Below are 18,391 nucleotides of genomic sequence, written 5' to 3'. Positions count from 1 at the left end.
CGCGCAGACACCGCGCCGTGGCCGCGCAGACACTGCGCCGTGCCGGCTCCGACACGTAGCCGACATGAGCCGCGCCGCCGCCGCTTCACCCAGCCGTAGATACTCGCAATAAAACAGGAAGGGTCGCGGGTCGCAGCTGCTTGACGCAATCTGTCTACCTCCAATGGCCTATCCTCATCAATCACCACATTTGGTATACAACGGAAACAGATATTGTACATTTATTTTTCGTATTTTATCGGGCTATGCTCGGCGCAGGTAAATTATAAGTAACTCTCATTTATTCCATATATTTATTTAAAACACTCTAAAATTATATTTTTAAACATTACTTATAAAAATAAAAAACAAAATAACATTTAAAAATATAAAAATAGGAGCCGACCAGTAGCGGGAGCATGGTCCAAGCTACCGGTGGAGTAACTCTCATTATTATTACGGAACCTTACTGCGCTGAACGGTATGACTATTAACTTAATATTATTTAATCTATTTATTTTTCAACTGAAAAATTCAAAAATATAAGTACCTACCTACTTGACTAGAATATGCAAAACATTACAAATATTGAATCTGATATGAATGTGTCGTCAATGCTATTGCATTTCGAGATTAAAATAATAAGACGGTATATCTTATTATTATCAAGATGTTGAACTTGGAATACTACCTACGTATTCCAAGTTCCAACAACAGCAATCGTCTGATTGGTTAAATTCCGCAGTTCAGTAGAATTTTCCGTTTCAAGAAATGCAAAATCTATTTTTGAAATAGCTGCTGCATCGACTACGGTACATCAAATCATAACTTTAATATTCAATCTGTGTCATTTGACCGAGATGTTGTCCGATTGACACATTGGCACGCTATGCTTTGAGATAGTGATCAACTTTACAATGGCATTCCAGGCTCTAACTTGAACAACAGTGGGCTTGCAATTTACATGTTTGTGCTTGAGATTCTCTTGTTGATTAATTTGTATATTATTATGGTCACAGATCAAGCGCCCTTTGTATATGCGATTGTTGCAGATTCCAATAATATGATGACATTCAATTAGCAATAGTTAGACGTGGATAACAATGCCATGCATTGTCTAATTAACGCAGAAGTGATGTTCGACAGTATTCGAGGGCATATTCATTGATAGTTGAATATTATTTGTCCATCAGTCGATGTTTTTCGGGTGTTGAAGATGATGATGATTAAAAAAAACATAAAATTGATAAAATTTTAAAATGTAGTTGTATACCATACACAAAATTTTAAAAAGGTGCAAAGTCTGACTGAATTTTTTTTTCACCACAACACACAAAAAATGTGATGCATATCCTAAATTAGCTCATCATTGCCAGTGGTACCAGGGCAGCACAACCAGCGCTGAATCGGTTGCCGTAATTTAGCTCTCAGATAGTAATTATCACAACACTGCATGCAAACATAATTATAGACGTATGTCTATAATTATAGACCTATGTCTATAATTATGTTTGCATACAGTGTAATTTAAATAATTACAAATGAACACTACAATACATGATACCTGGAATCATGCAACTTAATAGGATTTTGCGTGGTTCGATAATTTGGTATATTTTGCATTCTCAACGCTTCAAAATGTGCATGAGGTCAGTTTAGTTTTTTTTTTTTTTTTTACATTTAATGGGTCGACGTTTGACCGCTATCTCACCTGATGGTAAGTGATGATGCGGCCTACGGTGGAGCACGTCTGCCCATAAGCAACCTATTCACTCGGGCCTTGAAGACATCCAGGTTATACCCATCAGGGAACACAGACTCCGGCAAGGAGTTCCACTCCCTAGCAGTTCGCACAAGGAAGCTTGAAGCGAAACGCTTCGTGCGAGTGGGTGGGATATCTACCATGAAGCGGTGACGCCTCGCCGATTGTCTTGTGGTTCGATGATGAAAAGGACTAGGGGAATCAAGTTGTGCAATTCCCCCGCACACTCTCCGAAATGTATCCGGTAAAAAACGGAAAGGCTTGCGACCTTGCGCCTGTGTTCAAGGCTTTGAAGCCGGGCCTCCACAAGCGCATCATCGTTGATGAGCTTCTTGGCACGCCTTTCAATGTGTTCGAGCGCATCTAGCTGGCATTTAGCCGAGCCGTCCCAAAGGTGAGAACAGTACTCCATACATGACCGAACCTGCGCTTGGTACAGGCTCAGCAGTTGTTTCGGTGTGAAGTACCGTCTCACCTTCGAGAGGATACCCAACTTCCTACCAGCCAGATGCGCCTTCGACTCTATATAAGAGCCGAAGTTTAGCGTTGGCGATAGAGTTACGCCCAGAAGCTCTAGATGATCCGATATTGGAACGGATACATTTCGGAAAGTAGGAGCCAGCGGAAATTGACTCCGTTTGGCAGAGAATAGACACGCCTGGGTTTTGGTAGCGTTGAACTTGACCAAGTTGGCGTCACCCCAATCGGAGACCGCCTTCAAGGACGAGTTCAACCGTTCGACCATGGATTCTCTTAGAGACTGGATCTGTGTTCCGCTAGTCCGCGCATCGGACACATACCTTTCAACAACTGTGCTGTCATCTGCATACCCAAAGATACCGGGCTTAAGCAGGTCGTTGATGTGCAGCAAAAAGAGCGTTGCTGAAAGTACTGACCCCTGAGGGACTCCGGCGTTGATACCAAGTTGGTCAGACGAGCAGCCATCGATGACTACTGGAATTGACCGATCCCTCAGGAAGTGCTGCAATCCATCTGCACAGATCAGCGGGAAGTCCATATGCAGGAAGCTTGCCGATAAGGCTGTCGTGCCAAATCCTGTCAAAGGCCTTCGATATATCGAGTGAGACCGCTATTGCCTCCCCGTGCTTCTCTATGGCCTCGCTCCAAATGTGGGTGGCATACGCAAGAAGGTCCCCAGTGGATCGGTTGTGGCGAAACCCATACTGCTGATCGCTGAGGAGGTCGTTACCTTCAAGGTATGCCAGGAGCCTGTTGTTAAGTACACGTTCCATACTCTTACAGAGTATGGACGTGACTGAGATTGGTCGGTAATTGTTAGGGTCGGCACGACTACCTTTTTTGGGCACAGGCTGCACGTTGGCCAGCTTCCATGCAACCGGCACTTGACCAGTCTCCAAGGAAAGTCGAAACAGGCGTGTCAGGATTGGAGACAACTCAGGCGCACAGGTTTTTAAAACCACGGCCGGTATTCCGTCGGGGCCACTGGCCTTGTTCACGTCGAGATTACGCAACGTCTTATACACCTCCTTCTGTCGGATGCGAATTTTCGACATTTTCGTCTCGCATACGTTATTTAGAGAAGGAGGTATAGCGCCACCAGTATCAAGACGTGAAGATTCCGCAAATAGAGAAGCAAACAGGTTTGCCTTCTCTACCGCGGTGTGTGCCAGCGTCCCGTTAGGCCCCAGGAGAGGTGGGAGTGAAGGGCGGCAGAAGTTCGATTCAACCGCCTTGGCCAGGGACCAGAATGCTTTACTACCCGCTGGGTAAGAAGCCAGTTTGTTCCCTATTCGGCCAATGTGGTTGAACCGGGCCATCCGTAATGCCTTTTTGCATGACTTGGCAGCCCGGTTATAGGCTCTCTTCCTCTGAAGAGTGTCGTCAGCCCTACGACGCCTGGCATCCGCCCATGCCAAGTATGCCGCATGCTTTCGCGCTTCAGCACGTCTGCAGTCGGCATCGAACCATGGACGAGTCCCACTGAAAGATGTCGCGTCCGAGAATGGAATGTAGTATTCCATGCCCTGACGCAACACCCCTGTTATGGCATCCGCACAAGCTGACGGGTCTTCAGTAGAGAAGCAGACAGGCCGCCAAGGATAGGATGCAAAAAAGGATCGCATCCCATCCCAATCTGCTGACTTGTACCGCCACATCCGCCGAGATCCTCTGGGACAAGGATCCGGTGGGGAGTACGTGGATACGGATTTCACCAGACAGTGGTCAGAGCTACCCAAGGGTGAAGAAACTGACACCGAGTAGCTGTCTGGATCAGTTGTCAGCAGAAGGTCTAAGCAGTTGGCAGTGTGCGAGTCGACATCGGGCACCCTTGTGGCCTCCTGGACCAGCTGGGTCAGGCCAAGCGTTAGCGCAAGCTTACGCATTTCCTCCCAGCATGGTCAGTGCACTGGTATGGGAACAGCCACTCCGGTGATGGGCGTTAAAGTCCCCCAGTAACACCAACTGGGCCGAAGGGTACCTCTGCCGAGCCGCATCCGCCGTCTCCACAAGGTGCTGCGCTAATCTGGTCGTCTCCAAATCTCCGCTGTGCGACCGAATTCAAAATATTTACGCTTATACACATAAACTGAGGAATGAGCTGTTGTTGGCGATGTGTCTGAGCCGATACGACCTTCAAACCCTTAAGAAAAGAGCGTACTCCTTTTCAAAAGGTCAGCAACGCACCTGTGACTCCTCTTATGTTGCGGGTGTGCATGAGCTGCGCTGATCGCTTACCATCAGGTGAACCGTCTGCCCATTAGCCCCAATAGGGTAGATGACTAATTTTTATTTTAATGTCCGTCTTGTAGATTATTTTAAAATATTAGACACGTATTTTTTATTTTCTTACGGAAACAAATACTTTCGAAGATATATCCATTTGAAATATCGCGTGACGTCACTTTAGAGTACGTTTTATACTCTATAGTGACGTAGTTAGCTCCCACTCCTAAACTTTGATTCATTTTATTTAAGTATTGTTATCTTATACGACAAAATAAAAAAATACGTGTCTAATATTTTTTCATTACCTAACTGACGGACTAATTACATTTTTAATTTTCATACCCCGTCATCATCCCTATTCCATAAAAAATACAGATACATGTGCTCGTCTACCTCCCTCACATTATATCACTAAAAGTTTATTTTCATTTCACAGATAGCTACTTAAGATTCCGTTCCCCATCCCGTCTGCTCGAATATCTAATAATTTATAGCACATGATTACATATAAACGTCCATTCAATAAGTTCACTGTTAATCATATTGATTCAGATAGAGATATAGATTATGAAAGTATGAGATTAGTTTCTTGAGGTAAACCCAATATTTGGCCCGAAACCTCGGTCCGCGAAAAAATACAAACAATGCCTATAAATACCAACTTAGGCAGCGGAAATCCGCTCTACGGTCGGAACAGCTGTCATGTTCATTTTTATACGTAAAGGTAGGTACGCTCCCCTCTCCGACATTGGAATAACGGAACACTTGATGAGGACTAAGAGTCAACTCATCGCGGCAAATGTTAGTTTAAGCTTCGGCTTAATTGTATATTGGCTTCCATTATTTCTCCTGCATAACTATTTACTTGAAAAATAAATGGAACTCATGCTATGTAGGTATAATTAAGAAGAATGTAAGTGAATGTGAGTTTTAAATTAGTTTGTTTTGAAGTTCAACTGTGGAATGTATGAACGCTGTTGTTGCAGCTATTTAGGTATAGGTACGTTTTAGTATTTCTTCTAATTACTTTCGAAATAATTGCGTTGAGGTTAAATTATCACGTAGTTAACGTTGTAGCTAGTGGGACAGATAGGCCCAGTCCATCTTTTGTTTTAGTTTATAAATGAAATATTTAGTATTTTTATCCACGACTTTGACCGACCGACCTCTTATTTGTGTGATGTCACTGGTTTTGATGAACTTGTGGTACAGTCGTTACTGGATATAAAACATCGTAATTTACTTGTTTTGTAAAATTGCTACATATATTTATTTGCATTGCAACCTATTAAAAGATATCATCGCTGAAGGGTCGATCTCGAGTCAAAAATATCCGTTTCCATTTCGAATTACTGGACTTAGTGCCGGATCGCTGAGGATCTTTATGGAGATGAAACGTTCGTAATGAGATCCACGTCGAAGGAACACTCCGGACCGCTTTGCATAATATAGATTCCTCAGAAAATACGGGCCTTCGAGAGCCAGTTGTTTACCAAGTCCACCATCCGAATATCCTACCAAACAAATGTAATTATGTTTAAATTATAATACATTTACTATTACAGGTTTCATTCATATTTGTTTTAATATTAATATTTATTGTAAATATTGAAATTCATTAGCAGTTAATTGATCCAGATGGACTGCGTTTAGATTGCCCTATTAAATGCTATTAACTAAATTACTCATTAATTTTTCATGGCATGATCGTGAACCATGAAATAGGTATGTTTTTTCTTTTTCCTATTATATGTACAAATGAACGCACATATAAGTTCTAAAGGCGTTTATTTTCGACCGATGGCACTCGTTAACCACTTACGATTTTACGACGTAATCAATATTAATATAGTGCCAATAAAGTTAACAGAATCTTCAGAGGTATTAAAGTCTAAGGAAATAACGCTTCGAAGCGGTAGGCAGCATTGTACCATTCGAATGTATTGTAAGAATACTTTATTATTGTCAAACCTATTAAGACTCCTATTTGATTACTTAATTTGTATTTTTGCAAGAGTTTTGTGGAATAGATAGCTATTAATGAAACTTTATTCTTAGGCTTCGGCCACACCGCGTTTAACAGTATAATTTTGTGAAACAAGAAATCGTATACAAGCGGTCGCAATTGGCCGTATACTGACTGAAGCATGCCGTAAGCCGATCGCCTATCGAGGTAGCCTCGATGTTTACCATGTTTGGATCGAGGAGGCCGCGCGCGGTATTGCCGAGCCTGTTTTCCTCAAAATCGCCATGAGTCTGCAAGTTCGGCACGTTGATTCTAGGATTCAGATTGTTTTCTCTCTTGTTTTCCCTCTTGTAAAATCCTAGCAAAGAGTCCATTTGTTTTCTTTAAGTCTCAGCTATTGTTATGTTCCTCAACGACTTCTCCATGCATCCTCTCTTAATCCTCTTTTAGTGCATTGCACATCCCAAGTTGAAGTAACTTAAGACATTGTTATTTATTCATGACGATAACCTGTGACGAACATGCGAAACAGAACCTTCTTGAGTGATCAGCAAACGTACCGAGGCGCCTTTGAGCTTAGCAGACCTCACTAACCTGAATTTATATTATTTTGTCGTTTGTTTCCTTGGTTAGATAACCCGGAAATAAAGAGAATTTATTTTCACAGAACTGCCGCAAGCGGAGGAGGCGCGGCAAGCAGTAATTAAGGAGTTGATCTGCACAGAAGCAGACTACATACGCCACTTACTGTCCATAGTGCAGGTACGTATTTACATAAATCCCTATTTGAATGTTTGTAACTAAAACAGCAATCGTTTAAAAAGACCAGCTGTTAGGGGCAAGGATATAAACCGTTTAATTAAATATAATAATAGTTATGAGATTCGGGAGGCTGAGTCACCCTCGTCCGTAGGAGAGCACCCAAAAAAACCGAAACCCTACACGTGGCCTCTGGGTGGTGCTAATCAGGTGACACTCTGGTGGTAGGCTTCGGCCGACGGCATTATAACCACCCACCGAGCAAAACCGTGTCGCCAAGCGGCCTAGCCGTGTTCCGCCACGATGCTCGGTGAAGCCGTATGAGAGGATGGGTCGAGATGTTTGCTCCACTATGAGTAGACCGATCTGGCGCGCGCTGGTGTAGCTTCATCGGGTGGCCAGTCGCGGAGGGTAGCGGGATCCGAGGCACGGTGCACCGCTGGCCGACCGCAGATAGTTGGGGGCCCAATTAGCGTGCTAGCCACACGTGAAAGGCTGCCCCGCCATCTAGCGAAAAATCCCATGGATACGCCATCGTGCCGGTTGGCGACCGGACGAGAGGGCCCGATGGATATCCATGGGGGGGCTCGGGCGTCCCCGCAGTCTCCAGGCTGGCCTCCCAATGATGTGGCTAACTGCGGCGCGCGTCTGGGGTCGCCTGTGTGGAGGAACATTTCACTGCCATCCTCTCAGCAACCTCATACTCATAAAATGAAAACAAGAGCAAAGAAAAGGGTTCAACAGCGGCTGCACTCCTCTCCCTCAAAGTGCACCTCTCAAATATTCGAGGCTTGCACTCAAATATCAATGCGGTCCATCACCACCTAGAGACCGAGAACCCCACGCTCTTGTTTCTCTCGGAGACCCAGATCAGATGTCCGTCGGACGTATCATACCTGAACTACCCAGGCTTTTCCCTGGAGCACAATTTCGTTCCCCGCGCAGGCGTATGCCTATACGTCCAAGACGGCATCTGTTACCGGCGTCTCCGAAACTTTGAAGACCCCAGTTTTTCAACCTTGTGGATACTGGTGGACACAGGGATGGAGAAAATTCTCTATGCCTGTGTCTACCGGTCGCACAGCGGAGATTTGGAGACGACCAGATTAGCTCAACACCTTGTGGAGACGGCGGATGCGGCTCGGCAGAGGTACCCTTCGGCCCAGTTGGTGTTACTGGGGGACTTTAACGCCCATCACCAGGAGTGGCTGTTCCCATACCAGTGCACTGACCATGCTGGGAGGGAAATGCGTAAGCTTGCGCTAACGCTTGGCCTGACCCAGCTGGTCCAGGAGGCCACAAGGGTGCCCGATGTCGACTCGCACACTGCCAACTGCTTAGACCTTCTGCTGACAACTGATCCAGACAGCTACTCGGTGTCAGTTTCTTCACCCTTGGGTAGCTCTGACCACTGTCTGGTGAAATCCGTATCCACGTACTCCCCACCGGATCCTTGTCCCAGAGGATCTCGGCGGATGTGGCGGTACAAGTCAGCAGATTGGGATGGGATGCGATCTTTTTTTGCATCCTATCCTTGGCGGCCTGTCTGCTTCTCTACTGAGGACCCGTCAGCTTGTGCGGATGCCATAACGGGGGTGTTGCGTCAGGGCATGGAATACTACATTCCATTCTCGGATGCGACATCTTTCGGTGGGACTCGTCCATGGTTCGATGCCGACTGCAGACGTGCTGAAGCGCGAAAGCATGCGGCATACTTGGCATGGGCGGATGCCAGGCGTCGTAGGGCTGACGATATTCTTCAGAGGAAGAGAGCCTATAACCGGGCTGCCAAGTCATGCAAAAAGGCATTACGGATGGCTCGGTTCAACCACATTGGCCGAATAGGGAACAAACTGGCTTCTTACCCAGCGGGTAGTAAAGCGTTTTGGTCCCTGGCCAAGGCGGTTGAATCGAACTTCTGCCGCCCTTCACTCCCACCTCTCCTGGGGCCTAACGGGACGCTGGCACACACCGCGGTAGAGAAAGCGAACCTGTTTGCTTCTCTATTTGCGGAATCTTCACGTCTTGATACTGGTGGCGCTTTGCCTCCTTCTCTCCATAGAGTTTGCGAGACGAATATGTCAAAAATTCGCATACGACAGAAGGAGGTATATAAGACGTTGCGTAATCTTGACGTGAACAAGGCCAGTGGCCCCGACGGAATCCCAGCCGTGGTTTTAAAAATCTGTGCGCCTGAGTTGTCTCCAATCCTGACACGCCTGTTTCGACTTTCTTTGGAGACTGGTCAAGTGCCGGTTGCATGGAAGCTAGCCAACGTGCAGCCTGTGCCCAAAAAAGGTAGTCGTGCCGACCCTAATAATTACCGGCCCATCTCGGTCACGTCCATACTCTGCAAGAGTATGGAACGTGTACTTAACAACAGGCTCCTGGCATACCTTGAAGGTAACGACCTCCTCAGTGATCAGCAGTATGGGTTTCGCCGCAACCGATCCACTGGGGACCTTCTTGCGTATGCCACCCACATTTGGAGCGAGGCCATCGAGAAGCACGGGGAGGCAATAGCGGTCTCACTCGATATATCGAAGGCCTTTGACAGGGTTTGGCACGACAGCCTTATCGGCAAGCTTCCTGCATATGGACTTCCCGCTGATCTGTGCAGATGGATTGCAGACTTCCTGAGGGATCGGTCAATTCGAGTAGTCATTGATGGCTGCTCGTCTGACCAATTTGGCATCAACGCCGGAGTCCCTCAGGGGTCAGTACTTTCAGCAACGCTCTTTTTGCTGCACATCAACGACCTGCTTAAGCCCGGTATCTTTGGGTATGCAGATGACAGCACAGTTGTTGAAAGGTATGTGTCCGATGCGCGGAGTAGCGGAACACAGATCCGGTCTCAAAGAGAATCCATGGTCGAACGGTTGAACTCGTCCTTGAAGGCGGTTTCCGATTGGGGTGACGCCAACTTGGTCAAGTTCAACGCTACCAAAACCCAGGCGTGTCTATTCTCTGCCAAACGGAGTCAATTCCCGCTGGCTCCGACTTTCCGAAATGTGTCCGTTCCGGTAGCGGATCGTCTTGAGCTTCTGGGCGTAACTCTATCGCCAACGCTTAACTTCGGCTCTTATATAGAGTCGAAGGCGCATCTGGCTGGTAGGAAGTTGGGTATTCTCTCGAAGGTGAGACGGTACTTCACACCGAAACAACTGCTGAGCCTGTACCAAGCGCAGGTTCGGTCATGTATGGAGTACTGTTCTCACCTTTGGGACGGCTCGGCCAAATACCAGCTGGATGCGCTCGAACACATTGAAAGGCGTGCCAAGAGGCTCATCAATGACGATGCGCTTGTGGAGGCCCGGCTTCAAAGCCTTGAACACAGGCGCAAGGTCGCAAGCCTTTCCGTTTTTTACCGGATACATTTCGGAGAGTGTGCGGGGGAATTGCACAACTTGATTCCCCCTAGTCCTTTTCATCATCGAACCACAAGACAATCGGCGAGGCGTAACCGCTTCATGGTAGATATCCCACCCACTCGCACGAAGCGCTTCGCTTCAAGCTTCCTTGTGCGAACTGCTAGGGAGTGGAACTCCTTGCCGGAGTCTGTGTTTCCTGATGGGTATAACTTGGGTGTCTTCAAGGCCCGAGTGAATAGGTTGCTTATGGGCAGACGTGCTCCACCGTAGGCCGTATCATCACTTACCATCAGGTGAGATAGCGGCCAAACGTCGACCCATTAAATGTAAAAAAAAAAAAAAAAAAAAAGATTAAATTGAGAAGAAAAATTACGACAGATTTTTTTAATACTACGCATCACACATATCAACAGTCTATGTATAAGTGGCCTTTGGTGTAGTGGCCACACCGAAGGCCTCTTCTCGCACGGAGAAGGTTTGAGCATTAATCACCACGCTTCCTCAATACGGGTTGCCAATGATTAATACAATATTTTGAAAATATAAGTACGAAGCAATGTTTACAGATGTGACACAATTTAAAACAAACTTCACGACCACATCCCAGTTTTATGTTCGGGCTGACCGCAAATACTCCGGGGTGAGGTAACGTGCTGTTTGTCGCCGCAGACTGGGCTCTAAACATACCAGGAGCTTACTAAATGTACATTGGTCTACATTGAACATTGTTAAATTCAAATAATCTGTATTGAAACAATGTTGTCAAAACAAGTCGGATTAGAGACAGCGAACCGAGAGAATGATACCTACGCATCAATGTTGACTTTTCCATCATGAAATTCGGTATCATATTTTTCAGTACATTTGGCAGATCTCAAATTGAAACCAACTTTCTGGATGTTTCCCAATTAAAATTTGACGTGAAGAGCGAAGCTTTTGTTTCGTTTGCGACACGACCTTGAAATATTGAAACAACACTTGAACGTTTGCAGTTACGAAAATTCTACGAATTTGACCAATACAAGAACAAAGCAACCATCGGCTACGATACACTACGCTACGACGCACTCTGTGCGCTTCTACCAAAACTACTAACGAACGTGACGAATTTTATATATTATACCTACATACAACTAGCCTACCCGCACCTGTGTCTACTACAGTTGGTCCCAATTGAATACAGACGTACCATCAGAAAAGCCATTGTTCTGTCGGTTTAAGGAAATACCTTAGATTAGCTTTGTGATATTTTCATTAAATGCTATTGTTTTAATTCTGTATCAAGCATTCGTATTTTTCTAGGAAGACAAACAATAGTTTTAGTCATTACAGTAAATGTACATTTCTAGTTTAATACGAACAGAATAAATAACATATTGAAATATTCTTATACCTGCCCTCAGTCCCTCACCAGGAAAAGCCTGTCAGAGAGAAATCTCATAACAAAGTTGAAATTGTTTATGTGATTTACAAAGTATGAAGTGTTTACAGCGTGAAACATGTGTGCACACAGAGATACATGGACGTGGCTACCCTCGCTTAACGTACATAGGTACCTACTACGTAAAGTACGTGATATTGGTTTACATAAACGTAGCGACCTCACATGACTGATAAAATTACACAGTTTGTTTTATGAACGAGAACGTAATTTAAATCCCCGGAGGATTACCGACGAATGTACCCAAACATAATATAAAAATAAACATTTATGTGGTATTACGAAGATTGAATTTCAAGTAAATTTCTCAATTTTGAACACCTAGTGTAGCTAGTAAATACAACATTCCGCATTATATCATTGTTGATGTAAAGTGTTTAAAATTCATTTTGTTTCCTAATTAATAAAGTTCGTCTGCCATTCTCTATGTCGCGTCGGACAGTGGTTCCTTTCTAATCTTTAACTGATCTCTGCCTCTTTGCGTAAATAATTTGCGCGGCTCAATTAATAGCTGCGGCTAATAATGTAACTTTTTGCAGATTCAATTAAAATTATAATCCAAAGATAAGGGTAGAATTAGCGGATCTTACTCTCACTGGTCCTTCTAATGGTCCATTTTCTACTTAGTTCGAAGTGGTAGAGTCTGCTTGTCATCAAATTCATTATTGTTTTAAACGTGTTTATAAGATGTTCTAAACTACCACTAACTAACTGGTCATGGAAGACTAAATGTTGTATGTTATTAACTGAATCCCGCTTTCACGCGAATACTGATATAAATTGAAAATCTGACCTTAGACTTTTAAGGACTGGACTTGAAGAAGGAGGAGTTTTAGGTACTGTAATATGCTCGTTTTTTAAATAAAATAATTAAAATGTAAAACATGGAGAGCAAGCTTACAAAAATGTTCAATCACCAACACGCACCCATGTGTATTAAGCCTTTACAAATCCCGTGCTTTGCGCCGCTTACGGGACTTGTCGATATAATATCATAAACCTTATTTCATGTAGCTAGGTTTCAGCCCGTAGCTTCGCAAAATAATAAAAACAAATAACCATTTTCGATGCTCACTGTCTTCATACAAACTTAGGAATCTAGAAAAAAATAGCTAAAAGATTCTTATTATAAAAAACTTACATAAACTACTACCAATTATATCATAAGACATAATTTTCTTTCAACTCTCTATTAAATGTACGTAATAATAGATTAATAAATTAGCTTACAACCGTATAATATGAAGTCTAGCGTAAATATTTAAGTCGACATGTGCATGTTGCCTTTGACTAATTCAAAATTTGATGTTTAGCGTCAAGCACGAACGCTAAGAAATCGATGACCGCCGTCGTGTCGGTCACTTCCCTAAATTCCCGTGCCCTTCACGAGCACCGATAAAGGACAAGGGCCGCGGCGGTACACGATGATATAATGACGTATTTGACTTTTCGAGAGACCTACCTACTGCTATTTACTTTGCTGTTCAGCCAACTTCATTAATACACGTACCTATCTCTTTTAAAATAAGAGGCTGTAACTATGTATGACATCATACATCAAACATCATAGCCACCAAAATACACTAAACAACTACCAATAATAAAACAAGTAGCGCAATGCTTCGGCACGAATAGGCAGCCTCGACCGGAGTACGTAATACCAAGGTCTCATGAAACAAAGCTTGCATTGTGTGACGCCGTGTAAATGATATTACCAGAGGCCGAATTCCTCCCGTCTCCAATCTAAGCACACCTCAAATCCCTAACCCCCAAAAAGCTTGTTACTACGATCGTGTTGGGCGGTAGTGATTGCTTACCACCAGGTGCTCCATCTACTCGTTTGCCGTTCTACCCCATAAAAAGAAAGCTTACAAACGGCGTATTTAACCACATAGCATGGGGAGCGTTCTCCGAAACAATAATAGATTTTTCGATCCAAAATTGAAGCTTCACGGACGGAATCGGTGATCCCTATCATGAGGGAGGATTAGCCCACTGCGGTAATAGATAGCGTGCTTGCTAAAGACATTATGAGATATTTGGACGAACCTGGAACGTAATGTAATACAGGATTGTTGCTCCAACTCAATCACATTCATCTTTTAACGAAGAAATCCGCTCCGCCGGTGTGTAACACCCCGTGTAATGGAGATGCCAGTGTTGTGTCCCATTTACCCTACCGTGTATGTTATTTGTTTTAGGCAGTTTTACATTAACCTCTATAATTTCTACGTTTTACTTAGTTATTATCCAGAAGTTTCTCCTTCATATTCTACTTGATACTTTAAGTTCTAAAATATGGGTGCTGGGTAGGCAACCATGTAGCCATTCTAACAATATAAACTAACATATCACTTACAAATACAACTTGATAAATAATCTCATAGGACTAGGATCATCAAGAATGACAATGCTAAAGAACAAATAACTTACCATATCATTATAATTAATTATTTAGGTAACACTCCATTAGGTACGATACAATGCTCACTTCTTAAGCTAAAACATGAGTTTCTATTACCGATATGTATAAAATTATAATTTTCCTTTACAAGTTCAAAAGTAATCTGAATGCAGGTATATTTTACATAATTTGATAGTTGCCTAAAGCACAATATAATTAGTAAACATAACTTCATTGTAAGTACTTTTAATCGCCAGAAACTAATTAAGGTCAGGAAAATGTTAGCTCTGAATTCGGTATCGTGAGAATGTCGCTTAACTTCACTTAATCCGAATAAATGCCGGAGCCCACTTCACAGAAGTCATTAAGGGCTATCAAATGATTATAATGGGCCTTTTGTTACTGATTTTAATCATTGTGTGCTGTTTCAATGATACGGTTTTATGCGTGCAGAGCCGCCAGCCATTTGTGCTATATTCTACTATTCTACAGATAGTATCATCGTCGGATTTTGTGCCGCTTAAACACACTAAAATTTCTCCCTAATAAACTTTACTATAAAACTTCAAGCGGGTATAGTATATGTATATACAAATGCTACGAGTTTATGGGAATAAATAAGAGTCTTAGCTATTAAACGAAATCCATCATCTGGCCTATTTTATATCTTGAAAACTCAATCGCTCAAGGAATTAATATAAACAAATTAATTTATCGGCAAAATTTGTCATTCCATGGTACAACACAGTTGCAGAAACAACAAGGTCACAATTACCTATTTATTACAATCATGTTAAAATAATAAAACGAGTGGTTGATCGTTTACTCACTAACTGGGTTTATGTTAAAAATGTAATTATTTTACGCAACTATAATACAGGCTGGTTTTTCACTAGGTGTTCATAGCCGCTGCCCATGGACTGCAAGATGCGGGGAAACTACTGGATATTGACACAGAGAAGTTGTTCACGAACATTCCCGATGTTCTGAACGCAAGTCTTTACTTTTGGGAGACTACCATCTACCCAATGATTTCTGACGCACATGAGAAGAAAAGTGCGTAAGTAATATTTTTGCATTGTATTCATACTCAAAAACATCATCGTCACCGAGGCCGAGGTAGGGATCTTTAACAAAAGATCTCGGGAAACCTACGAAACAGTACAGTACTCGAGATGTGTCAATAGGGATATTTTCTATTGACACATAATGGTAGGTCGTAACATAACTGAAGAAACTATGATGTTTTAATTTTAATATTATGTAACGCATCTCTGTCTACCCTTTCGGAGATGCAAAATGATGTGTTTAAAAATTCTTAAAACATTTTTCACAATCTCGAAATCTTTGTTGATATTATTATTGAAATGTGTTGTGACTGCGCAAAAAGTCAGGTGTGCGAAAACCGTAAATAAACGGCAAGATATCAAACAAAATTCAACTCCACTTTTAAATAATAACAAAAAGAAACAGCCGTCTTTGTCCGGAGACCTCATCAATCTTGGAATATGTTCTCATGATGACCCTTGTCTTGTCAACAATAAAGGCGAATGAAATTGAAAATCTCGGCCACTTTTTAATTACGCTATGGCAAACTATAACATTGAGGTTTTTTCCACAGATTCAACACGGAGATAATGGCTCCGGGGTTCATGCACTTCCGCGAAATCTTCCATCCCTACGAGAAGTACGTGAATGAACAAACCCGGGCACTTGACTATCTTCGATCCTTAGGTAATAATAGTGACTTTATGATGTATCTCACATGGTGTTACCGACAAAAGGCCTGTAATAGGTAAGTGTATATGTACTTTTCATGCTACATCATATTATCATTTTGTCAGCATAGTCAGCACTTGTCTTTGCTGCAGGCTCCAACTAGCTGACATAATGGTGAAACCGATGCAGCGCCTGACTAAGTACAGTCTGCTCCTGCGGCGTCTGATTGCGCACACCGACATTGAACCTGAACGCACATCTCTACAAGCAATGGTATATATATCGCTCTGTTATTGTACTCTTAAACTGAAAATACACAATAATCCTGTAAAATAGGAGGATTGAACGTAATTATAACGTAAAAAAGCCTTGCACTGTGCCGGCAAATGGAATATAATAAATTTTGTTTTGTGAACAGTGGGTATTCACTAGAAAACTATTCGGGCTAGTTGAATTCCCGAGTCGGTAGTGTGTGCTCGGCTTAATTTAATATTTTTTGTTCGTCTCCTCTGGCCATGCTGGCCGCTTTTAATTTCGTTTGGTTGATTGCATTAATACGAGTACTTACCAAACCACATTCAAAATAACCATACAACAAAATACGGTTTTACTATAACTATATACAATTTTACGTAAAAAATTTATAAATTAATAAATTCAATAAATAATGTATTAATAAATTTATGTATAATATGTAAACCGTTAGTATCCGTTTATTGTACTACGAACAGGTAGAATTTTGTTTAAGTGCTGTTTGAACTGCAAAATCTTTTAAGTCCTATTGATAAATTTCAATATTAGGTATACGTTATGAATTCTTGATTTACGTTACGTTCGCTATATTTCTACTTAGGGGTTACATTATGCATTATTGTACACAGGAAACTTGTGCTAAAAATTACGTTCAAGACCTGAACCGATCAATTCGTCAACGAGAAGAGTTAGAGAAGATGGAGAAATTAGCTAATGCTATTGAAGCGTATGAAGTGGTAAGTAAATCATACATCACATCATCATCATCAGTCCGCATTACCATTTAAATACTCACTTGCTTACTCAAAGTCATATAAAATATCCTGTTGGTTGTATAAGCACCACCTAAGCGGCTCTTGGATTAAAATAGGGTAGTTCAAGAGCTAGCAGGTCTTTTTTTTGAGGGGGGAAAATCATCTTATGACTTCTCCCGCCTTGGGGGAGGCGAAAGGGAGTGTCAGACTCTTACTGACTAAAAACTACCCCGTTCCTTCTCCTGCTTTTCGAGCCGGAGCCCCGGTAAACCCGCTAGGTAGTCCGCAGCTCAGCTAGCAGGTCTAGGAGTCGTATTAACACAAAGTCAGTCAGATTAGAGACGGAACCTCAATTTGCTCAGGAAACTGAAAACAGGAGGTGAAATAATAAAGATATCTATTGGCAAAGTAATGATACTAAACATTAAATTAAGGGAAAATCTTTCATAAAATGTAAACCAATAATTTATTATAAAAAATTTAAGATAAACACAATGTTATTTCATAAAGCTCCTCTCAAAATACGTACCTATCTATTCAGTTTATATTTCAGGGAAAGAAATATTATATATGTATTCATATATGGACTTGAATAAGAACATTGTAACTGCGTGATGAATTCAATAAAATACAGAACCCTGCCACAGTAACTGGAACCAAATGAATTAAATGAATATCAACAGAAACAAAATTTCGTCACGCGCTCGTGTTCTTGGAATAATCAGTGTTTTGTATTTAAGGCGCTGTGCATAGTCAAAATAGGATTGATTTAACAGTGTTTTTGCCCAATGTTTACATGTTAGAGCAACAAAAAAAATATATGTTAATCTTGATCATATTTATAAATGGACCACCTTCTTCAAAACACGTTTTCTATAAATTTTCTCGATAGAAAAAAATCATAAACTAACCATTTAAATTGAAATTCTAGCCATTGTAACTATATTATTTATGAACATATCTTAATAAAATTAATAACAGTGACGTAATTTAAAATAATAAAAGGATCTGCCGCATTTATTTATCGATTGAAATGAGATATTTGTAAGAATTAATATAATTCATGATAAATAACTCAGAACGAATCGAACAAAATGTCGTCCGATCATGACATCTATTCGTTTCTCTTTCATTCCTACGCGGACCGGCAGTGACCGCTGAGGCGCGCTGCTTGGTGGACCTATGTCAGTTTGTGTCAATCGCCGCTCAGAAAATAATCATTCACTAACATATCTTTTTGCTGTTTGTAATATTTTATTTTGTAATTAGCATTT

At 42.1% G+C, this 18,391-nt stretch overlaps 1 protein-coding gene across 4 annotated transcripts in view; it reads left to right on the top strand.

The window, feature by feature from the left end:
• Nucleotides 1-18,391, top strand: part of LOC118278615 (uncharacterized) — an 89,796-nt gene that overhangs the window by 49,213 nt on the left and 22,192 nt on the right. For all 4 annotated transcript variants that reach the window (XR_004783925.2, XM_035598027.2, XM_035598101.2 and 1 more), the window contains exons 6-10: nt 7,084-7,178; nt 15,288-15,451; nt 16,013-16,186; nt 16,263-16,383; nt 16,992-17,099. Coding sequence is in view for 3 of the 4 variants with exons in the window: in XM_035598027.2 (XP_035453920.2) it covers nt 7,084-7,178; nt 15,288-15,451; nt 16,013-16,186; nt 16,263-16,383; nt 16,992-17,099 (662 nt within the window). In the remaining variant the exon portion in view is untranslated. The remainder of the gene's footprint in view (nt 1-7,083; nt 7,179-15,287; nt 15,452-16,012; nt 16,187-16,262; nt 16,384-16,991; nt 17,100-18,391) is intronic.

This window comes from Spodoptera frugiperda, chromosome 25 (assembly GCF_023101765.2).
Source record: "Spodoptera frugiperda isolate SF20-4 chromosome 25, AGI-APGP_CSIRO_Sfru_2.0, whole genome shotgun sequence".
Classification (NCBI taxonomy): domain Eukaryota; kingdom Metazoa; phylum Arthropoda; class Insecta; order Lepidoptera; family Noctuidae; genus Spodoptera; species Spodoptera frugiperda.
The sequence above is the reverse complement of the archived record's forward strand: the minus strand, read 5'-3'. Positions and strand labels throughout refer to the sequence as shown.